This window comes from Cibotium barometz, chromosome 25 (genome assembly GCF_041138505.1).
Source record: "Cibotium barometz isolate CiBa-2024 chromosome 25, ASM4113850v1, whole genome shotgun sequence".
NCBI lineage: Eukaryota > Viridiplantae > Streptophyta > Polypodiopsida > Cyatheales > Cibotiaceae > Cibotium > Cibotium barometz.
In genome coordinates, this window is record NC_141070.1 from 4380689 (window position 1) to 4405575 (window position 24887).

Here is a 24887-nt window from a genome sequence, read left to right on the forward strand (position 1 = left end):
AGATTTTGGTGAAGACCTAGGATTGTCTGACCCTATTGACTGAAAAACGCCCTATTGCTTCATATGCTGCTCGCTGGGCCACATTGAAGATGAAGCACTCTCAAAAAAAGCAAGAGGGGGGGGGGGGGGGGGCTAAGGGGAATCTAAGCAGCAGGTGGCAATAGCTGCTCGAGAGTTTGGTTTCGAGTTCTACAGGCGTATGCAATCAAGTGTACTCAAATGCCTGATATAGAAAAAGATCCCCACCTGTGCGCCCTCTAACTCACCTTCACCACCTGTCCAGCTGCGTACTCACCTGTGCAAATCAGCCCCACCATCACCATTCGCCACACCTGCATCTAGGGCTGCCACCCCTCTGTGGTGCCCAGGCTTCTGCGAGCTTTTCAAATTCACTCGGAGGCATATGACATTACACCCCCCACTCAGAGGAGATTCTGGCAAAGACTCTGGCACTCGTATAGGAGGAGCCAGATTTCCTACTTCTACTGGCTGTTTCTACACGGTGAGCTGCCCACCAACGAATGGAGATCTATTTTTGGCATGGATCCATCTTGTCCTAGGTGCCCAGCTCCATCCGAGACAGTGTATCATTGCTTATGGGAGTGCAAAGGAGCACAAAGGATTTGCATATCTATAGCCCAACACTTGGGCAGATTGAGAAGTGATTCTGTATATATTACTTGGCGTGCTATTGCATGGTTGACTCAGTCTGGTCCACATCTTTTTGAGGGCAGTGATGCAGATGCTGTTATTCTCGTCTGTAGGGGCAGCGCTCAGAAATGTTTGTTTCAGGATATCCCTCAGTTGCGATACACCCCACGTCCGCTGAGTATTGACACCACCTGGGAGATTATTGCTAGTATCACAGCATGGAATATCTGGAAGACCAGATGCTCAGAGGCCTTCGGGGGTATTCATGTTTATGACACCCAGTGTATCTGCAGTACATGGAGTGACATCGTTCACTCTTTTGGCCACCTGGGCCCATACACAGGGATCTTCTGGAGCTGCACAAAAAAAAACACAGCAGATTTATGAGAGAGTGGAACCATGGTATTTTCTTCTCCTCCACTCCTACGGGGCTTTTATGGCAGCATAGTGCCCCCGATTGGTTGAGAACTCCCTACCTTTTGGTCTGAGATCTCCCTTTGTATGATTTTATATTACTTAATAGAAATCTCTTTTCTGAAAAAGAAATATCATAATAAAGTAAATGCACTGCTGCAAGACAAGGGCCCTTCAGTCGGCTATTGGGACTTAAATGGGTATCCAGTGTGCGCTCTCTCTCTCCTCTCTTCTCTTCAATATTGGAATTAATGCATCAACGAAATTAATCACCCCCCTTAATCGTGTACCTTCTGCTAGTGCAAGCAACAGTCTACATCCATCCATCTCTCTCCATGTGCAGAAATTCCTTTTAGAGGGTTGGGCCAGCTAATCCATAGGACATGTAACAAAAACTCAGCAAGGAAAAACAAAGAGACTGGAAAATATTTGCAACTGCAACCACCAGGCGGCTTAAAGACGAAGCTCTTTTTGAAACTACAAGTTGTCCCTTTTTAGGCTACAAGCCTACAAGGGCAAGCAGACTGAAAAACACCTGTCCGTCGTTGTGCCCTGCACACGTGCATCTTCACAACAGTGCTGGGCAAGAAAATATCTTTTGGAATTTATCTGGGATCACAAGCATCATGGCAAGCTTGCATATTTGTGTCAAATGCTCCAATAAAAAAAGTGGGTGAGATTGCCTGCATTTTGACATAAATGTTTAAAAAAAGCTTGTACAACAGGTACAACTTTAGCTTTTCCAGCAGCCCTCACTTCTTGAATTTATCCTCACAAATCTTGCCGGGTTCATACTCCGACTGCTTATATAAAACCTCTCTTATCCGGTCAAAGACAACATGCACAGGAATGCAAGTCACTAAAGGAGACTTTAAAACTTTAGAAGTAACAGTCTCCTTAATCTCACCTCTCACTTCATGTTCAATTCTCACTTCATGCTCATCAATGGCTAAAGACGACAACATCCGTGTTTTCTGAAATGATGAACTTGCCTTTCTTGATGACTTCTTGGAGAGGCAGCATTTAAGCATCGGATGCATCCTGTGTCCATCTGAAGTAATTAATGAGCCTTCTTTTTGATTGAGAATTTTATGCATGGATGGGCAAGGAACCCGCTGTAATGCAGTCCGCCCTGCAGTCCTCCAACCGATGTGTTCTGTCTTACTTCTAATACGATTACCCCGTCTTGAAGCGACTTGTGAACTATCTCCATATCTACTTTCAAGTATTTCTACTGATACAGGATATCCTACGATTGCCCGGCCACTCACCTTACTCATGAGGGACACAAGTGGTACACGTTCACCTTTATAGATTCCCTGAAACTCTACTCTGACATGAACCCAATTAGAGTCCTGCCTTTGTGTATTACTGCAATCTTGACTACTTAATGAGCTCCATTGGGAACTCCCGAGTACACACTGGTCCTTTCGTGACCTCATGCTTCGGGTTTCAAAGCCACCTCTGATACCATCAACTGATGTTTCCCCATAACTCGCCCCATGCTTCATGTTTCCCCGCCTTAGCCCTGCGAAAGGCCCCATACTAGTGTTCACATCATACTGCAAGGTACCTGCCTCCTGACCTTGTTCCAATTCATCACCTGTGTAAATAATTGCATCTTCGTTTTGTTCTGATCCCTGACTATAAAAACCCTTACGGACATTGCGCCTTCCTTTGGCTTGCCACTTAGAGACACTTTTCCCAGTCCGCAAGCATACACCTGCATGCAATGAACCAGCTTCACACAGCCCCTTGTTTCCGCTTCTCATCACACTCATGCTGTTAAATCTGTGTGCATTGTGACTTGCATTGCTTGATCTATTTAAGCCTTCTGGATGATAAAACTCTGCAATTTCTAAAATTAAAAGTATTTTAACACTCTCTCTCTCTCTCTCTCTCTCTCTCTCTCTCTCTCTCCACACACACACACACAGCTTTTCTGTCTGCTTTTGTTTTCCACAAGCATTCCACGGCTTTAAACATGAAAATGTCAATCTATCTGCGAGACCAAGGCAGCAAAGGGAGATAAAATTGCACATATGCCATGATTATAGACTGCACTATTCGTCGCAGACATACATGCAAAGGCCAAGTAGATAGCTTCCAATATTCAATTTTGTGATGTAGCTTCTGTATCACCCATTCAATCTCTTTTTCAAGGGAGATCTCCCATCCAATGGGGTATCCAAGATGCCTAACTATCTAATTAGGTGGCACAATGTCCTGGCCAGAGTAACCTATGCCAATCACAATTTTTCAGCAGTAAGAGCTTTGATTTTGCAAAGTTGACATTCAGCCCAGCAGCCAACCCATAAAACAACAAAGCTTGCATGATTACCCTAACATCAGGCCGCGGAGCGAGGGAAGGGTGAGGTGACGCGTTTGGTCCCCGCACCTCCCTCGGAGACGTGGGACATTTCTCCCCCCTTCGGCGAGTGTCTACCAACCCCCCGTCGAACGGCTTGGCTTGCCTTCGGCCACATGGGTCTCACGGGACTCGACATGCCCGTATATCATCCCGTCGAGTCGGCCATCGCCCACTTCTCGTCTTGGCACACCGAGTTCATGACCGTCTGTATTGGTACAAGCCGCACATTTACACACGACGGGCGACGCTGCCGTCTACCTTGATCACGTCATGTCCCGAACGGGAACTCACCGGCAACAGGGCACCGGCCCGAGACACGACTCTCCGCCTCTCATCAAGCTCTATATTCCAAGAAAAAAAGAAAGAATAGGCTTGAGCCACAAAATAATTTCCATTTCCCATGGAAATTCCATGTGGCATGTCATCCTGTGACAGCTTATCTATATACAAGAGCATCGGATGTGTAGCAATAGCACAAAGCAGAGCACTGAGAGGACATCCTTATCTGACAGATTTCCCTAACTTCCAGAGGGTTGAAAGTTCACCTCCCAAAATGCATTTCGTTGTACCTTTTTGATACAACCAGTAAATAACATTTTTCAGTTTGCACCCAAATCACATTCTATCCATTACCTGTGCTATAAAATCCCATTGAACAATATCAAAGGCTTTTACTATGTCCACCTGCATAATGAGGACATCCTGGTGCATGTATTTGACATAGTCTATGCCAGTATAAGCATTGGGTATATTGTCCATAATTTGCCTTATTGGAAAGAAACCATACTGATTTGGATGATAACCAACATGCAATATACCTTTGATTCTATTCACAAGCATCTTAGTGACAAGCTTGTACACCACAAGTATCAAAGTGATGGGATGCCAATCCATTAAACCTTCACAAAGCTGTTTTTTGGGGAGCAATTTAAATAAGCCTTCTTCCCAGGAGGATGGCAATTGACCGATAGACCAACAATAATTAACCATCAAGAGGATGGGCTGTTTTAGAACATCCCAAAATGCGTGAAAAAACTCCACTGTAAGGCCATCCCATCCTGGGGATTTCCATTTACCCAAATTTTTGAGAGCAACATCCAATTCTTCCTCAATAAAAGATGCATCCATAGTAGCTGCCTCATGCGGAGTGACAATAGGGTGAATGTACCGCAAGAGTTCATGACGTGCATGTAATACTTCCTGAGAAGGGGACTGACGGGCAACAAACATGTCTGCAAAATAGTGATGACAAACATTTGCAAGTTGTGCGTTGTTACATGTCCAAGTTCCATCGGATAATTTCACTCTTGCAATAGAGTGTCTTTGTTTGGCTATGTGCAGATTTTTGAAAAAGGATTTGGAAGAACAACCTTTATCAAGAACAGGCTTTTTTCGAGCTCAAGTTTGCCACTTGTTCAACTTACGAGCATCATTTTGGTGAAGACAATGTTTGGTTTGTATTATATTTGAAGGCATCTTCCAGATCTTACAGATTAGTAGTGCCGTGTGAACATGGGCTTACCAAGGGCACTTTTTCCCATTGGGTTTTTTCCCTTGGACGTCTAGTGTGAAAGGACACTACACTTTATATCTTGTACTTGTACTTCGTTTTCTCATCACTCAATATACATGCAAGTACTTCTCCCACTCCTCCCAATCGTGTTGCTTCCTGTGAGTGTGTGTGTGCTTCATTGCTATCCATACCCTAACTCTAGCATCCAAGAGGGCCAACATTTGGTATTAGAGCTTCTAAATCCGCTCATTTTAGGGTTTCAGTAGCTTAGGGTTTTTCAATCCGTTTAGGGTTTTTTCTCTGAATCTAACCAAACCCTTCATACAGGGGACTCATCAAACCATTCCGAATCTGATTCTGCATGCGTTTTCAAAAAACCCTAATTTTTCAGCTGTCCAATTCGTACAATTGTACGACCAAGATCTGACTTCACATGTGTGTTCGCCTCGCTTTGCTGCATCTATCCATACAACTCTGAACTGATTCTAGTACGCAGGTATGGTGTGAAGTTTAAAAACTATTCGGCTATGGATCCAAATGGATGGACGAAGATTATGGATTATCCGGAGCTTCTGAAGGCCTATCTGAAAGCTTTTCAATAGCGGTGAACTGCTTAGAAGCCGAGGGGGAATGTCACAAAATTCCTCACAGCTTCTGTTTTCTACTGTTCATGTGTGGCATATGGAGCCTGACATGACATACATGTATGGCTTGTGGGGCCTGACATGGTGTATCTGTATGGCATATGAAGCCTGCATTACAGTACATGTATGCCTCATGGAGCCTAACATGATAGTACATGTGTGGCTTGTGGGGCCTGACATGGTGTACATGTATGGCTCATGGAGCCTGACATGATGTGATTCTCAGGGGCTGGCTATCCTGGTGACCTTTTGTATTTATGTACTAGGAAGGTTCCGGAAGGATCATGGGCCTTGGACATTTTACCTGATAATGTTACATGCGGAAGCTTTGAGATGCTTCTTTCAACCCTAAACACCATCTAGAACATGCTGATGCAAAAACGCAAACAGAAGGGAGAGTAGAGAGAGAGAGAGAGTTGGAAATTCAGTATTTCCTATGGTACAAAAAGGTACATAAATCCTTGCAGCTATTGGCTGCCTCACAAGGGTTGCCTTCTTGAAAAGGTAGAATACCTATTCTATGGTCCTTGTCTATGACCCAACTCAAAAGAAGTTGAATGAATGAAACGATGAGCAACTATGCCTATTTATAGGCCTTGTGGTGACCATGTGAACTGGCCGACTGCTGGTCGGCCAGCTCCTGGACATAAATAAGCCAGCTCCTGGACATAAATAAAATATATGCTGCAGCCGACTAGTCCTTCCTATTCTGTGTCTCGGCCAACAGCACCCATGTCCTCCACTGGTCAAACCCCCTTGCCAAAACAATGCTCCAAATCTGTGGTTCTAGTGAGCCTTTATCATGTTGCCTCCAGGATTAGCTCTGAGATTAGCATGTACATGTGTGTGCACATGACATCCCCCTCTGCTGAACTTGATGACGGGATTCCAATCTGCTTCTTGGATGGCTGTCATCATCCCATTCTATTCCGGGAGTCCCTCTGTCATCCTTCCTACTCTGGCAACCTTTTCATTGAACACCTGGCCCGGTCTCCAAATCCACTCTAACTTTGAAGAAGATCTATGCATCTATTCCATCCAATCCCCAATCCGTTCCTGCCTTGTCTCTGAACACCATCTTGGTCTTAATGAGTCTGGAACTCTCACTCCATCCCTTGGAGGATCCTCCTCCCTTGGAACCGTTGCCCGAAAGCCTTTCCTGGCTTACAGGACTGCCATCTCCTTTGGGTTTTGTGGAACACCACCAACCAACCTCCTGGGAGTTCTTCCCGGTTTTGTGTTCCTTGCCTTGGGCCTCTTACTTGTGCACTTTCTTGTACCTTGGACTTGTACACCTTCATATGGGACTGAATCAAGGTTTAGCCTTGCTGAGCCTAATGCTTTGATACCAATGTTACATGCGGAAGCTCTGAGATGCTTCTTTCAGCCCTAAACACTATCTAGAACATGCTGATGCAAAAACTCAAACAGAAGAGAGAGAGAGAGAGAGACAAGGCAGGACCAATTTAATACACGTGGCGGCCAATAGATGGGCATTGGACAAGATTTGGGACACCTGCTTGTAGGCTAAAAGGCACATAACTGAGCTATTTTCAGCGGAGGGACTCTAGTGCGGGGAGAGAACTCCAGTTTTGCATATGCGCATGCTTTCTGTGTGCATGTGGGGGGTGGTCGACCAGTTTTACAGTTGCCCACAGCCATCTACCACCCTACCGCGACGGAACTCACCCAGTTGTGTGGCCAAGATGGTTGACTCCAAAGTCCACCTGGTGGCTGTTTTTGCTGCTGGCCGACTGTTTACAGCCCATAGAAGCTGCTGGTCAGTGCATCTGGAGGCAAGAAGTGCTGGCCGATTTGTGAGGGAGGCATCCTCTACTGATCGGAGACCTTCAGGGTTGTGAACTGCTCTTGTGGCTTCTGAGAGCTGGTCGACTGCTGTAAACAGCCCTTCAAGCCTGGTCGACTTGTTCTGTAAGCAGACATGATGAAGATGAAGATGCAGGGCTGTTCCGGGCTGATGTAGGAGTGCTATGGGCTATCCATGGTTGTCCTACATGTGCTTTATGCCGGGAATGTTCTCTGGTGCTGAGGATTGACATCAAATTCTGTTTTGTTTTCATACTGTACTGGAAGAAATAGGTGCTAGCCAGTGGAGAATCCCTGGGCACCCACAAAGTTGTATTTGGAAGCAGACTCCTTTTTGGTAATCTAACCATGGGGGGGGGGGGGGCGTCTTCTGGCCCCGAGTGTGGTGTACTGTGCAAAACTGTTATCTTTTTCCTTTCTGGCATGCTTATGTGTTTATTCAGTTTTCATGATAGATAAGATTTCCGTGTTACAATTGCCCTTCCGTTACAATATATGCCCATCTCAACAAGACTTCAAGCACCTAGTATTTTGGATCTAGAATCTACAAGGGCCTATGCTTCGGAGAAAGTGTTGAACGATTCCAAGGATGAAGTGCAAAACTTTTTAGAGGAGGATTTTTCACTCCTTTGGATGCAGGCAAGGATGTACTGGATGAGCTTCGCTCCAAGTCTGGTGGTCATCATTCTACACCTGCGCATAGTCGGCAAGAGAGATACCATCTGCGTCACCAACGGTCTCCTTCGCGGAACCCCTCTCCGCCAAAATCTTTGGACAACTCCTGCTCGCCTTCACCTGCTCGACGTCGGGTGACTACCAGTTTGCCGAGTTCTTCCTCCCTGCCTCATGAGGAACGAGCTGCTCAATTAATGAACCTTCTAAAACCTCCCAAGTTCAAAGAGAAGATGGACGGAGAAGTTGTCACCAAATGGAGCGGCAAGATGTGTCACGTGTGTCACCATTTGGCCGCCCAAGTGGTCTTCCACTATTTCGCGCGAAGGTACGGAGGCCAGGGAGTTTTGTGTCGACCGTATTGAGGCCGGGACTTGCATCATCTACAGGAGGCTAGGCATCGTGTCACCCGTAGTGTGGCCAGGACATGGAACCCACTGTTAGGGATCCCAGTTCAAGCTTCCCACTCAGCCAGTTCCGTGCTTGGGAAGCCCTGCTATCTACAAGTTCCAAGAACGGGAGATGTATCCATTGCCTAATGCATGTGCACGCATCTCTGCTTGCTTGAAATTGATTTCGCGTGACTTGTTTTCGTGTGACTACCTGCTATGACGTGTCCAGTTCACGGGCAAGGGACGCCCACCCATGAACCGTGCAAATGCCTATATTTTGACATGGTTTGTGGCATGTGAATAGTTGGTAATTGTTGTCTATTTTTCTAAAGGCTTTATAACCTTCATTGTTCACAATCATTAAAGTTGGGAACCGGCCGTTGGCCAGTGCCCGGGGCCCAAAGGACCCATGTATGGTCAGCCCAACCTTTGGGCACCCTTTTGATCATGTGAACCCTCTTTATTGAGTGGACACTAAAAGGAGCTGCCCACCTTTGTTTGAGGTGGGCTGTGCCACATGGCACATAGGGGTTGGCCCCTTCCACCTCCAACCCACCAAGCTCACTCGACTCCCTCTCTCTCTCTCTCTCTCTCTCTCTCTCTCTCTCTCTCTCTCTCACGTTTTTGTGAAGGCGCACACAAAGAGTCTGCAAATCAACATTTACTGAAGAGCTCCCATTGCCGCAATATAGCTGCACTCTGTAACTATTGTATTATATTGCTATACCAGACAGCACCTTCTGTACCTACTGTTGGAAAGAGAAGGCTATGATGACATCCTCCCGGCACAGCAGTGCGGTATTTGGGATGCCAGATTGGCCTTGATTTGTCACCTGAGCAGCAGATTGCCCCGCTTCTTCTGAGCATTCGGAAGAAGCTATTGTATTGGAGTACAGCTCGACTATCCTTGGCTGGGAGGGTGGTGGTGGCAAATCAGGTGCTGTTAGCGACTATGTGGTACATTACGTCTTGCTGGATTTTCTCGAGCTCTTGCATCAGCCAGGTACAGAGGCTGATCAGGAACTTTCTGTGGTCTGGGCGGGACGGTCAGCCAGCTCGGGCAAAGGTTGCATGGGCAGTTATTACACTTCCGCTGGCTCAGGGCGGTTTGGGCATTATAGATCCAGTCGATCAGAGTAGAGCCTTATTGGGGAAGCTTATTGTTCGGGGGTTGCTTCCAGGCGCTGAGCCTTGGAAAGAGCTCCTCTTGCAGCGACTGCAGGCCCGGGCGCCTCCTGCAGGGGGTACTTGGGCACCAGAGATTCGCTGGATCTTCATAGAGATGAGGAGGACAGGCCTCAGTAGAGGATGGGAGGACAGATTTGCTTTGAGTATCCTGAGAGCTTGGGAGTTGCTGAGACCGGGGCTCTCTCAGCGGCCTCCTTCTTGTGTTGAGGAGCGGGCCAGGCAGCCGCTCATCTGGAGCCCAGCGGTTCGTACAGAGCAGGGTCATATGCTGGGTTCTCGGCCTCGTCTAGCGTGGGGACCTTTAGCGGCAGGCCCAGCTCGTAGTTTTGGAGACTGGCAGGCTTTCTGCAGTCTACCAGAGGAGACCCAGGTGGAGAGGCTGAGTCACTTCAGAGGGGGGTTGATTATGAGGGATGATATTCAGGAGGCACTTTCAGAGGAGTGGTTCACACCTCTCGAGCCAGTGGCCCCACGGTGGATGGGAGCCTTTACACAGTTGGAGATCCTGATTGCTGTCAGAGCTAGCACTGAGGATGGCAGCTGCCTCTATTATGAGATTCAGGATGAGGGCAGACTCCAGAGAGTGGAGGTGGAGTCGCCTTTGGTTGCAGAGTGCACCTTTCAGAGGATTCGGGTAGTGGCTGCCGCTTCTCGGAAGTGGCATATTGACCCCGACCCGGCTGACGTGCTCCCGGATTGGCGCATATGGGCATATGCAGCGCGCCCCTTGGCCCGGCTACAGTGGGACCCCGGAGAGTACGAGTGGCATGATCCTTATGCATCCCTTGAGGCCACAGAGATCACATTTTTCCAGTATACTGTTCGGCTGGGACGGCATATTTTGACGGCGAGGAGGACGGTTTCTCCAGCGGCAGCGGGGCATTGGCGATTGCAGGGACTATCACAGGAGTTCCTGGAGGATTTCTGGGCTCGGCTCTGGGCTAGTCGACAGGCCCGCAGGATCTCGGTTTTTCAGTGGCTGGTCGCCCACAGGGGCTCAGCAGTTGGCACTTGGCTTGTTTACAGCGGTCTTTCGGCGGCCTGCGTCCGATGCGGCCACCCTATGGAGACACAGAGACACTGCCTTTGGGACTACCCTCAGGCACAGCAGATTTGGCTGCGGATGCTGCGTATTCTGGCCCCCCTCTCTCCAAAGGGTATGTTTACGTGGGGTGCCGCTGCTTGGTCGACTTCGTCAGGGCCTGCTATGGGCTATGAGATGGAGCAGGGCAGTCAGGCCATCAGATTTATTAGGGGCCAGCCTCGCCTGGTTCCGGCACCGGATTTCTCGTCCGCCAGCTGGACACAGGAGAGGGATTTACGATGGGAGCTCCTCAGCAGCCTCACCATCTGGTTCACCTGGAGGGCCCGGTGCTTTACGGCCTTTGAGGGGAGATTAGAGCCACCAGCAGAGACTGTTCGGGGGATTTGGCAAGAGTTGATCCACACCCTGCGAGGACAGTACGACCGCATCCGGGGAGACTCGGATGAGGCGATCTTACGGCGCCAGGCCTTTCATACCACTTGGCGCTGCGGCCCGTTCTACACCCTACACATGGGATCCCCCCGTTGGCACTACAGGCCACCTGTTTGGCTCTTCCCCCCCCCATTGTATGATTTAGCCGCTCAGTCCTTTAGACTGATGCTTGTATTTTGCAGCACCTAGGGAGAGTCTCCCGGGCTGCCATGATGTATTCACTGCTCTTCTCTCTGTTAGGAGCAGCAGAGATCTCTTTTGTAGCCCTACGGGCGTTTTTAAAATAACTAATGAAAGGATCTTTTCTCGGGAAAAAAAAAAAAAGGCTATGATGACAAGTGGATAGCCACACAAAAGCTGAAGTGACAAGTGTGAGGCCACTTGTCTCACTTTGATCCACTTTCTAACAAGTGTCAGGCCACTTGTCTCACTTTGGTCCACTTTCTTGCCACATGTCCCAATCTAAGAGATGGGTCCTTCCATAAACTTTATCTCTAAAGATATCCCAACTGGTAGACATTCTATCATAGGCACTTTGCCAACTCTTGGTATCTACTCAATTCTGGATGTAATGACGCGAACAGAATTTCCATCGCAGTCGGGCCACAAATAGCAACTCTCCTAAATTTTAGGAGTGTGGTCCTTTGTATTCCATGATAATCCCCCATTCCCAAAGCTTGTACTTTCCAAATATTTAGACATCCTGGAGTCCACCAGACCCCTTTCATACTAGGAAATGTCCACGCTAGTGACACTTGCACACAGGGAGGCTTGAGGCACAGTCTCTAGGAGCGTGAGAGCCAGGCTCTAGAACGAGAGCACCTGTTCATGTGTGGTCTTGGAACAATAGTTTCACGTTCCTTGCCCTCTGGGTGTATGAGCCTGCTGGCCATGTAATTTTGACTCTTTCGACGAGTCTAGCTTCGACAATCTACTCTGACACACTCTTTTTTGGGTAGCTTGTCTTCATATTTGCATTTGCATTGGATTATCTAGCTGGAAAGCCCTTGGAATCTTGTTCACAAATTAAAATACTCAAATAATAAATCTCAGTATTGAGGGGGAGGGAGGGGGGGGTGTCAGCCTGTTCACGGCTCCACTAGTGGTGGACTGTGGAGTGCTTGTCTCTTGCATATTATCTTTCCTTTTTTTCCAGCAGGAAAAAGATCCTTCTATTAGTTAATGAAAAAACAGCCACAAAGGGCTAGATACAACCACGAAGGGCTAAATACAAACTCACCTCATTTAAGGGCGGGAATCAAATAATCATAAGGGGAAGAGACACTTCTCCTTCGGCTGGCCGCTCTGTGAGGAGAAGGCTATCTCATACAGAGGGAGGGGAGGGGGGAGGGGGGGGGACAACCATACAGGTGGTCTGTAATGCCAAATTGGGTAACTACCTGTGTGCAATCCAATCTCCAAAAGGCTTGGTTGGTCCCATGCTCAAGGCGTCCCAAGATACATGCAGTCGGGCCCCTAACATGTGGCCACTGGGTAAACGGATTGGGGGGTTCCAAACCAAAGGCTGCCAAAGCCGCTCCTCTAGGGCCACTGGAGCTATCTGCCTGAGGGCTAGCCAGAGATGATCCCAAGCACGAAGTAAACTGGCTGCAAATCTATCCTCAAAAGCTAGACTAAAACCACAGGCTCGCATCTCTGTGAAGATCCATCTAGTACTCTGCAGCCAAGGCCCCCAAGACTTGGGGTGCGGGCTGAAATCCGGGCCAATAGGAAATCCTTCCATTGCTCACCACTAGGAAGGAGGCCTCTAACAATCAGCTTGCCCAACAGGGCACGACTCTGGATAGCAGGTTGATGAGACCTAGCCCCCCTCTGCGACGTGGCTGAAAGATCACTCTCCATGCCACCTTGGCCGTTGGCTGGCCTCCCATCAGTGCCGGCCCATAAGAAGTTCCCGATCAATCGTTGTACCTGCCCAATACATGCCCAAGAAAAGGCCTAGTACGAAGTGATGTACCACATGGTGGCTAGAAGTACCTAGTTCGCCACCACCACCCTGTTTGCTAGGGAGTCCTCGCCGAGCTCCAATATAAAAGCTTCTTCTGAATACTCAGAAGAAGCGGGGCGAGCTGCTGCTCAAGAGAGAGATCAATGCCAACCTGGCAACCGAGATAACGAACTGGAGTGCCCCTCAGGATCCACTGGAAAGCCTCAACTGGTCGCTAAGTCGGGGCACGTGCTGAGCCTACCCAAAAACCACACGATTTGTGCCAGTTGATCTGCGCTTCTGATGCGCAGCAAAAAATCTCGATCAACTCCGCAAATCTCTAGAGATTCCCCACATCTCCTACAAGGAAAGCTACTGTGTCGTCTACGAACTCTAAGTCCAGTAGCTCCTCTTGTGTGCGGGGGGAAGACGCAATCCCTCAAGCCCAGTCTCCTGGCGGAGAGAAAACTACTCATGGCCTTGACGACGAATAGGACGAGGTAAGGTGCCAAAGGACAGCCTTGTCTAACCAAGCAGGAAAAGGGGGAATCTGTCGCCCACAGGCTCCCTAAATGAGAACCAAGCTGTGTGAGGCTAAGTAAAGTCCTGAGACTCCACGAATCCACTCCATGGGGAATCCCATCCTGCTCATTGTGCCCTCCAAAAAGCTCCAATCCACCCTATCATAAGCTTTCTCAAAGTCGAGGAGTAGCACAATGAGATCATGCTGCTGCCGTAGCATGGCCGAAGCTGTCGCCTCCCAAAAGGTAAAGAAGTTATCCAGAATGCTCCGATCTTGAACAAAGCCAATCTGAGTGTCGTGGATCAAGTTTGGAAGAAAGGGCTTAAGTCTTCTGCTGATGGCCTTGGCCAAGATCTTATAGGCTGTTCCTAAAAGAGTGATGGATCTCCACTGCTGGATCTCCAATCTGTCACCACCCTCCTTGGAAATCAAGTGAATCAAGCCCTCAGAGAACCTCTCAGGCATGGCCCCTGTGATCATAACCTCATTGAAGGCAGCTCGAATGCTGCCTTCATTGAGGTCCCAATGACGAAGAAAGAAAGAGACCGGAAGCCCATCCGCCCCAGGCATTTGCCCCTGGGAAGTGCCGTCAATGCCTCCGCCAGCGCCTCAGTAGCGAATGATGTCAATAAGAATGACCGAAGAGAACTTGCGAATGTTGTCTCTCCTCCTGTGGGGGCCGGCTATCTCAAAGAAATCCCCTATGACTCGAGTCCAAAAAGAGGCCCTGGCGTGCTACCTATACTCCACCCTCCTCTCCTCGATGAATCTAATCTCCGTGCGAGCGGCAGCAAGCTGACTCCCGATCCGCTGACTATCGAGAGACCTCTCCTGAAGCTGCGGTAAAGGCTAGACTCCTCCTCAGACTCCTCTCCTGCTGTAAAGAGGCTAGACTCTCCTGAAGCTGTTGTAAAGAAGCTTGACTCCTCCTCAGACTCCTCTCCTGCTCTCGGAAGCCCTCCAATCGGCTTCGGCTACCTCCTGCAAGAAACTATTGATCTCACCTAAGCCCTCATCCGATGTGCACGCAACAGAGCCTGAAATAAAGTCAAATCCCGCCCATATCTGCTCTATCTTGCTGCATATCTCGGGGTGGGTCCTGAATGAGGCTGTCTGGAATCCTCGAGCTCACATGCCTGTTGTGCCTCCCGGGTCCTCTAAGGACAAAATAACCGGGGCGTGATCAGAAAAGGAAGTGCCTGCCAACTCATCAACATAAAACCTATCTAGTCTAGAGAGGTTGGGGCCGGTGCTCCTCCTATCCAATCTCGAGAAGCAAAGGCTCCCAGGGCTATGCCCAAAACTCTGGAAGATGCCAAGGGTAATGTCTCTTGAGTGCGAGAATCATCTCTTGAGACTGTGGCCATGCCACCTCCAAGTTTGTCCTCAGCTACCTCTATCATGTTGAAGTCATCGCCCAAGCACCAAAAGTCAGCCTGAGGGAGGGCCTACTGGATTGTGCTCCAAAAGAGGACTCTACCTGCAGCGGCGTTCAGATCATAAACATTGAGAAAGCCAATGCTATCCTCTCTGATCAAAATGGTAATCCACTGTTCACGCCCCACGACTATGAATCCTGAGCCAGTCACTGCCGGTAACAGCTGCTCACTGATAGAAATACACACCCCTCCCTGCGTTCCAGAGGGGCTGAAGGATGGGGACCAGAAAGTGTGACTCATGCTTGGAAGAATCTTCCCGCATCAGCGGGTGCGTCCCTCTAAAAGGTGATGCTCCTGGAGGAATAAAATGTCTATGGGTCCCCAAACTATGGCTCTCTGAAGCTCCCCTCTGAGGATGCCTCGTCTCTGAAAGCACTGAGGCCGCCCTAAACCTTGAATGCCCCATGAAAAAATCTGCATATCAATCACTGTGTGATGCGGCACTAGCGGAACTGGCCTCCACTCGAAGAGTCTTGGGCGAGGATTTAGACAGGGAATAGACACAATCCGTGCAGGGATGAAGGCGTGCCAAGTGGGCACTAATCCTGTCCTCCATGTGACGCCACTCTATCCGAGCGCAAGTGTATGCATACTCCAGACTCCATCAATCACAATGGAGGTATCTATAAGAAGGAGGAAGAGGTACCACGGCAGAAGTATGCATGAATACAAAGCAACACCTCCAAGCTAGAGGCTACCATCTCCCCGTCCTAGCCTCGATGGGCTGAACCGCCAAGCTCCATCCTAGCCAAAGGCCAAAAATGGGTGAGAATGTCGGTGATACAAAGATCGTGGAGATGGTGGGAGAGCTCGACTGCAGGTCCCTGGATGGGAGCTGCCACCAACTCGGGATCCCACTCTATCCCCAGGGTTGCACTGAAGGGGAAAGAGAAGATCATTGCACCATTATCTGGCGTAGAGGGTCTCGAGTGGTGAAAAACCACACATACCCGAATAGGGACTCCTGTCTCCTCAAACATGTCGGTCCCTTCCGTCGGCAGACATCGGAAGTCACATGCACTCTGCACTGTAGTGCATGGTGACAAGATGGCTCATCAATCAGTGCAACATTGTACAATATTAGAATCCTTTAGGATTCGATATTTGTCGTATGTCGTGACCCCATTGTAATCCTCAGTCTAGGATATGTCAAGTACGAGCTACGTAGGTCATTCCTCAACCTTAGTGAGTCAGTCAGTCAGTTAAAGTCCCTTAACCCACTTGGAGAGAATCATTCATGCATATAGATGTCATAGAAGCCTTAGAGTTTACATCAGGACATGTGTGCATTCTTGCATTGCATTCATCCCATATGCATTTAGGCCATCTAGAACATTGCAGAAGCCTCAGAAGTTTATCTGGTATTTTTTCCATATTTTATAGTATTTATTTATCATTTTTGTAGGATTTAATACTATCATTACTTTATTTATCCATGTAGCAAGTCGTGTAGCACTTTATGCTACAGTCGGCCAGCATTAGTTGCCAGCCGACCAGCCCCTGTTCATATAAATAGCCTTCACTTGCATTCATACATCTATCTCAGCCATCAACAAGAGGTGCATCAGCGTTTTCAGTCTACAACTATAGATCACTTCGGTCTTCAGCGTTTTGGAGCAAGCGTTTCATCCTACAGCCATAGGAGCATCAACGCATGAGCATTCAGCCTCCATCAGTAAAACGCAGCAGTACACAGCATTCAGCCTTCAGGGAACCTTGCGTTTTCTGCATACAACCAGTTTTCAGAATTCATCTCTTCATCGTATTGCTACAGCCATCTGGTTAAGGTAAAACGCACGCATTCATTCATAAACAGCATTCATACATAGCCTAGAAACAGTCCCAAACAGCCCATATCTCAGCCTCAGATTTGCAGCCTTCCTACATTCCATTGGGAAGAGTGCATAGGCTTGAGATCGATCATTATTGGTGCTTCTACAGCCGTGTACAATTCAGCCCGACTCTTGGTCTTCAGTGATCTTGCATTTGGCTTATCTACAATCCAAAGTCATTCTCTTCTAAGTAATAAAAGCAAATACTCCTAGCAATGTAATTGTGCAATTAAGCATTCATACATGCTGTATGATGTGAGAAATCGCACATTCGGGCAAAATTGCGGCAAAATTGCAGTGCAAATCAAGGGGCTTTTGTGCCGATTGAATTGATTTGCATGCAGGCAATCGCATTTGATGCTTTGGGCAATGTGTTGATGCCTGACAAGCACTCAATGTGCTTGTAAATCAAGTAGCTTTCATGTATTGGATGTATATGTGGCCAGGGGGAAGCATTATGAAGACTCTGGATGCCTTCATGTGCGTCAATGTACCATGTATGATCAGAAATTGATCTTAAATCAAGGGGCTTTTCAAGATTTTATGCTTGTTGAGCTTGGCAAAGCAGCAGGCAAGACTTTTATGTCTTGAATCCTCAGAAATCAGCTTGCAGTCAAGGGGCTTTTGCCCAATTTCTGTTCGGGACTGTTGTATGCAGTGGTCGGGACTGTAAAAGTCTGATTTTCACTCATTTGGACAGCCACGAGAGCATTTATTGCTACTGTACTTGCTGATACAGCTTTGGTACAGCTTTGTACAAGTTTTGGCATGGCTGCACATTGATTTGAGTGACCAAAAGGTTCAATTTCAACTGCTGTACTTGCCGGTACAGGTTTGGTACATTATTGGTGAGCACTTAGTACTGCTGTATAGTACTTTGGAAGGGCAACAGAGCACATTTAAGGTGCTGTCCTAAATCTGCAGCAACCAGATTTTGGTGATTTCATCACATACAGTGGGAGTAGAGTTGCATTTGTGCTTCCGCAGTGGGAGATAAAGCTTGGGAGAACAACTGTGAGCACTTTGTGTGCTTTTGGTGCAGTGTTTGCACATTTTGCAGGGAGTCAGGCATTGACAGGTTGCATATTGCTATGGCAACCACAGGTGAGAGCTCTTCATTGCTTCACATCAAGAAGCTTGAAGGCTCACATAACTATGATATTTGGCAAACCCAGTGCTATAATGTGTTGCTCCAGAAGAAGCAGCACAAGCCTATCAAAGAAAGGGGTGTAATGCCCGCTTCTCTTACTGCTGAAGAGTGGGAAGATATGGATGAGCTGGCAAGATCTACTATCAGTAAGTGTATTGGTTTAAGAAACTCATAGGTCTTCAGATGAAGGAAGGGGCGTCTATGACAGCCCATCTAAATGAGTTTAATGGTATTGTCAGCAAAGTTATAAATCAAAAGTTGGCAATGGACGATGAGTTCAAAGCCACCTTTCTCTTATGCACTTTGCCAGAGAGTTGGGACACATTCAGGACAGCCACTAGCAATTCGAATGCTATGCTGTCATATGCAAATGTTGAGGGTGCTCTTCTTCAAGAAGAGATGAACAGGAAGAATAACTCTGTTGGAAAGTCCAATGCAATGAATGCACGTGGGAGATCCCAGCAAAGGGGTAAAAGCCAAGAACGGGGAAGGAGCAAGTCCCGCTCCAAAAAGGACTTGGAATGCCATTATTGTGGCAAGAAGGGACACATCAAAAAGCAATGCTACAAATGGAAAAATGATCAAAAGGAAAAGGGAAAAGGCAAAGACAAAGACAAAGATGAAGCCAAAGATGTAAAGCCAAAGGGCAAAAGTGGAGTCAAGATTGAAGAAATCAATGTGTCACATGCAGGTGACAATGAGGATGAGGTCCTATTCACGTCTTCACTTGATGCCCATTTACTTCTTACAGGAGATGGTCATGGTATGCACTCATGGATCATTGATTCAGGTGCCTCCTTTCATGTCACAGGTTGCAGAGACTTGTTTGTCAGGTATACTGCTGGCAATGGAGGAGTAGTTTATTTGGGTGATAACCATGCATGCAAGATTCTTGGCAGAGGTGATGTGAGGCTTGTGTTTTCAGATGGCTCACAGCTTATGCTCCATGATGTCAGGCATGTGCCTGAGATCAAGAAGAACCTGCTTTCTACTGGACAGCTTGATGATGCTGATTATGTTACCACATTTGGTCGTGGAAAGTGGAAGATTAGTAAGGGCTCACTGGTTGTTGCCAGAGGCTCTAAGGTGGACACTCTTTATTCCATGCATGCAGGTGTTTGTCACCATGCTAATGTAAATGCAACCGAGCTGTCGGAAATCTCTATGTGGCATAGCTGGTTGGGACACATGAGTGTCAAAGGAATGGAGCAATTGTCTCGTTTGGGTTTTTTTTTTTTTCCGAGAAAAGATCCTTTCATTAGTTATATAAAAAACGCCCGTAGGGCTACAAAAGATCTCGCCTGCTCATAAGAGAGACAGAGCAGTGAATACAGCATGGCAGCCCGGGAGACTCTCCCTAGGTGCTGCAAAATACAAGCATCAGTACAAAGAACTGAGAGGCTAAATCATACAACAGGGGGGGGAAAGAGCCAAACAGGTGGCCTGTAGTGCCAACGGGGGGATCCCGTGTGTAAGGTGTAGAAAGGGCCACAGCGCCAAGTGGTGTGAAAGGCCTAGCGCCGTAAGATCGCCTCATCCGAGTCTCCCCGGATGCGGTCGTACTGTCCTCACAGGGTGTGGATCAACTCCTGCCAAATCCCCCGTACAGTCTCTGCTGGTGGATCCAATCTCCCCTCAAAGGCCGTAAAGCACCGGGCCCTCCAGGTGAACCAGATGGTGAGACTACTGAGGAGCTCCCATCGTAAATCCCTCTCCTGTGTCCAGCTGGCGGACGAGAAATCCGGTGCCGGAACCAGGCGAGGCTGGCCCCTAATAAATCTGATGGCCTGACTGCCCTGCTCCATCTCATAGCCCATAGCAGGCCCTGACAAAGTCGACCAAGCAGCGGCACCCCACGTAAACATACCCTCTGGAGAGAGGGGGGCCAGAATACGCAGCATCCGCAACCAAATTGCTGCGCCTGAGGGCAATCCCAAAGGCAATGTCTCTGTGTCTCCATAGAGTGGCCGCATCGGACGCAGGCCGCCGGAAGACCGCTGTAAACAAGCCAAGTACCAACTGCTGAGCCCTGTGGGCGACCAGCCACTGAAAAGTCGAGATCCTGCGGGCCTGTCGACTAGCCCAGAGCCGAGCCCAAAAATCCTCCAGGAACTCCTGTGAGAGTCCCTGTAGTCGCCAATGCCCCGCTGCCGCTGGAGAGACCGTCCTCCTCGCCGTCAAAATATGTCGCCCCAGTCGAACAGTATACTGGAAAAAGGTGATCTCTGTGGCCTCAAGGGATGCATAAGGATCATGCCACTCGTACTCCCCGGGGTCCCACTGTAGCCGGGCCAAGGGACGCGCTGCATATGCCCATATGCGCCAATCCGGGAGCACATCAGCAGGGTCGGGATCAATATGCCACTTCCGAGAAGCGGCGGCCACTACCCGAATCCTCTGCAAGGTGCACTCTGCAACCAAAGGCGACTCCACCTCCACTCTCTAGAGTCTGCCCTCATCCTGAATCTCATAGTAGAGGCAACTGCCATCCTCAGTGCAAGCTCTGACAGCAATCAGGATCTCCAACTGTGTAAAGGCTCCCATCCACCGTGGGGCCACTGGCTCGAGAGGCGTGAATCACTCCTCTGTGAGTGCCTCCTGAATATCATCCCTCATAATCAACCCCCCTCTGAAGTGACTCAGCCTCTCCACCTGGATCTCCTCTGGTAGACTGCAGAAGGCCTGCCAGTCTCCAAAACTACGAGCTGGGCCTGCCGCTAAAGGCCCCCAGGCTAGCCGAGGCCGAGAACCCAGCATATGACCCTGCTCTGTGCGAACCGTTGGGCTCCAGATGAGCGGCTGTCTGGCCCGCTCCTCAACACAAGAAGGAGGTCGCTGAGAGAGCCCCGGTCTCAGCAGCTCCCAAGCTCTCAGGATACTCAAAGCAAATCTGTCCTCCCATCCTCTACTGAGGCCTGTCCTCCTCATCTCTATAAAGATCCAGCGAATCTCTGGTGCCCAAGTGCCCCCTGCTGCGGGCGCCCGAGCCTGCAGCAGCCGCTGCAAGAGGAGCTCTTTCCAAGGCTCAGCGCCTGGAAGCAACCCCCGAACGATAAGCTTCCCCAATAAAGCTCTACTCTGATCGATTGGATCTATAATGCCCAAACCTCCCTGAGCCAGCGGAAGTGTAATAACTGCCCATGCAACCTTTGCCCGAGCTGGCTGACCGTCCCGCCCAGACCACAGAAAGTTCCTGATCAGCCTCTGTACCTGGCTGATGCAAGAGCTCGAGAAGATCCAGCAACACGTAATGTACCACATGGTCGCTAACAGCACCTGATTTGCCACCACCACCCTCCCAGCCAAGGATAGTCGAGCTGTACTCCAATACAAAAGCTTCTTCCGAATGCTCAAAAGAAGCGGGGCAATCTGCTGCTCAGGTGACAAATCTAGGCCAATCTGGCATCCCAAATACCGCACTGCTGTGCCTGGAGGAATCCATCTAAAATCGGGGTCCGGACTCCATGCCGGAGTGGGAGCACTACTAATCCAAAAGGCCACTGTCTTGCGCCAATTGATCAATGCTCCCGAAGCTGCACTAAAAACCTGGAGCGACTGCTCTGCCCGAAGAAGATTGGCCTCTTGGCCATGCAAAAATAAGCCCGTGTCGTCTGCAAACTCAGCATCAAGCAGGTCCTCCCCCCGGACTAGGAGCTGAAGTCCTCTCAAACCGACCTCCTCTGCTGTCAAATACATGCTCATAGCCTCCGCAAAGAAGAGAAAAAGAAAAGGGGCGAGGGGACACCCCTGACGGACTGATCTGGTCAGCTCAAAACTCGGCCCCCGTCCTCCTGCAATCAACACCTGGCTGCGAGCTGTGGAATACAGAGCCGCCACCCCTCTGATCCATCCTGGCTCAAAGCCCAAGCGAAGCATAGTGCCCTCTAAGAAACCCCAATCAACTCTATCGTATGCCTTCTCAAAATCGAGAAGCATCACGACCAAGTCCTCGCCAAGAAATCTAGCTCGGGCCGTCGCCTCCCAGAAAGTAAAGATGTTGTCAAGGATACTGCGCTCCTTGACAAATCCTGTCTGAGTAGCGTGAATCAACTCCCCCAGGAACGGCTGGATCCTCAAACTCAAGGCCTTTGCTAAGACCTTGTAGACAGTATTGAGGATCGTAATAGGCCTCCAATGCCTAATAACATCTGATACTCCCTCCCCCTTGGGGATAAGATAGATCAAGCCCTCTGAAAAGCTCTGCGGCATCACCCCAGTGTCCAAAACATGCTGAAAGCCCCTTTGTAGGCCTGGCCCCAAAAGGTCCCAATAGCACATAAAAAAGGCCGGCGTCAGTCCGTCCTCCCCTGGGCAACTATGTCGCGGCGGCAGGACCCTCAAGGCCTCGGCAAGCTCAATCTCTGACAGAGGCGCACCTAGAACTGTACGCATACGGTCTGTGACCCTCCTCTGCACATGGGCCCACACAGTCTGTCTGCAAACATCTCGATCCTCAGTGGCAGGTTCCGCTGAAAGCAGGTCTCTATAGAATGCAGTGGCAATGGCTCTGATCTCCCTGAGCTCAGTAGCTACCGATCCATCCGGTCTACTAAGCTGGCGGACTCCTGCTTGCGCATGACGGGGCCCAGTGATCTCAAAAAACTCTCCAATCACTCTATCGCCAAGCTGCGTCCACTGAGAGGCCTGACGACGATAGTAAAACTCATGTCTCTGCTCCTCTATCTCTCGAACCTCCTGGCGTGCCTGGCTCAGCTGGGACGCCACCCACTCACATGCAGGCTGCTGCTCCTGAAGGCGCAGTAGCGAAGCAAGGCTGCTGCTCCTGAAGGCGCAGTAGCGAAGCAAGGCTGCGTCTCAGCCGATGCTCCCGCTCGCGAATCTCTCCCAACCGTGTCAAAGCTGCAGCATGCAAAAAAGAGCTAAGATCGATGAGTCCCTGGGCACACTGGCCCGCTGCATCCTGGTCAGAGCACTGACTATCATGCCAGATCCTCTCAATGTCCTCAGCGAGACTGGGATCTGTAAGTACCCTCTCTAGGATCCTCAACTGCAAGTTGGGCTCCCGTGTCCTCTCCTCCAATGTCAAGATAACTGGCGCATGATCTGAAAATGAGGTGCCAGCGAGAATGCCGACGGAGCCCCCTCGCTCCCCTAACCAATCGCCCACATAAAAGCGATCAATCCGTGATAGATTAGTCCCTCCCTGCCCCGGCGATCCGACCGGGAGAAGCTAAGACTGTCCTGAGACCGGGAGAAAGCCCCATGCTGCCATGCATCAGTGATCCTCAGTGACATGCACAACCGGTCCCAAGCTGCAAGCTCCGTGCCGTGCACTGTAACATGACTACCTCCCACCCTATCTGCCGGGTCCTCAAGCATGTTGAAGTCTCCCCCGACACACCAATGTGCGGCCTCTGGCAATGCATCCGTAACCTGGGTCCAGAACTCTGCTCTGGCACTAGCATGATTGGGCGCATAGACGTTGAGCACGCCCAATAGCTCATCATGCATCCTCAGAATGACATACTGTGCTCTACCAGGCACAATGATCCCTCGATCCACAATGGCCTGCCGCCATACATCTGCAATGACCATGCATACTCCTCCCTGTCCACCCAAAGGACCAAACCCTGCAGACCAAAAAGTGTCCCATCTACCAGGCATCACCGAACCATATCTCCGGATCTTGCTCTCACCCAAGTGGTGCTCCTGCATCATCAAAATATCAATGCTGCCACCAACCAGGCATCTCTGAAGCTCCTGCCTCAAGCAACCACGATAGCGTATAAAATGTGCTCCGCCAAGGCTCTGTACATTCCATGAGATGATCCTCATGGATGCCCTGCTGAGGTGGATGCTGTCTCAGCCGTACGGCGGGCCTTCGCAAGCGGCTTGGATGGAGAGTAGTCCCCATCCGAGCGGCTGCGAATCTGCCCACCCGGTGTGCTGCAAGAATCCCGGATCAGGCGCCAGTGGCTGTGGCCCATGGCGACTGCCTCCCTCTCTGACAAAGCAACCTCGTGTATACACACATATCCAGGGTCGCGTGCTAAGTCTGCCACTATGCGAACGACCAAATGCCGAATCCCTGAGGTATCCACACTCTCGGGATCCAAGAAAAAATGAGCACAACTCCCAAAGTCGGCCTATCACATCTGTCACCTCTAGATCGCTCATGTGATGAGAAAACTCAACTGCCTGAGTCTTCAAAGTGCTGAGAGCGAGCTCTAGAGTCCACTCCCGGTCGCAAGGGCCACATAGAGGGAACGAGAAGGCCACCGCTGAGTCTAGTGCCTCCTCCCCGCGGGCCGGAGGTATCACTACATGAACTCGGATGGGTGCTGGCTCATGGGGGCCCTCTGCTCCAAAAAGCCGTGTGAAGGTATAATCAAAAGCCTCCGAGCGCTGTCTAATGCCAAGGCGACTCAGCCGACTGCGGATAGATGAAATCCGTGAAGCCCTAATCGGCATAGGTCTCCTCTGTGATGCTCGAGCGAGGTCAGTGCTCAGCGCACTCCGGATTGCAGGTGAACGCCAGGGAACTGCCAGGGCCTCCCGGGAAGGTGAGGTGGGCGGAGGGGGAGGAGGGGGAGGCAAGGGGGGTGGAGAGGGAGCCGCTGCCGAAACCGGAGCGAAGGCGGGAGGAGGCGATGGTGGAAGCGAGGCGGTGGGGGGGGACGGGGGTGGGGGGGGTGAAGGAGGGGGTGCTGGCATCTCCTGGTCCTCAGTCGTCGCCGCGGGGGTCTCCTCCTGGAGGGGAGAAAAGCTGTTCCTCACGGGAACCCAGTGAGGCTGAGACTGTGGCTGCTGCTGTGCAGCGGTCTTTGGACGTGCTGCTGTGGCTGTCTCCCTCGGCGGCACCCCTGTCCAGGCTGCCACTCCGAG

The 24887-nt window shown here is 49.8% G+C and overlaps 1 protein-coding gene across 3 annotated transcripts in view; it reads right to left on the minus strand.

Annotated features, from left to right (window-relative positions):
* Positions 1-1753: 1753 nt before the first annotated feature.
* Positions 1754-24887, minus strand: part of LOC147624160 (uncharacterized) — an 89833-nt gene continuing 66699 nt past the window's right edge. Inside the window, exon 4 of one of the 3 annotated variants that reach the window (XM_086819087.1) lies at positions 1754-2923. In XM_086819087.1, the coding sequence (XP_086675213.1) occupies positions 1818-2923 (1106 nt within the window). In that variant the 3' untranslated portion in view covers positions 1754-1817. The remainder of the gene's footprint in view (positions 2924-24887) is intronic. The other 2 variants (XM_086819089.1, XM_086819088.1) reach the window with 2 other exon arrangements.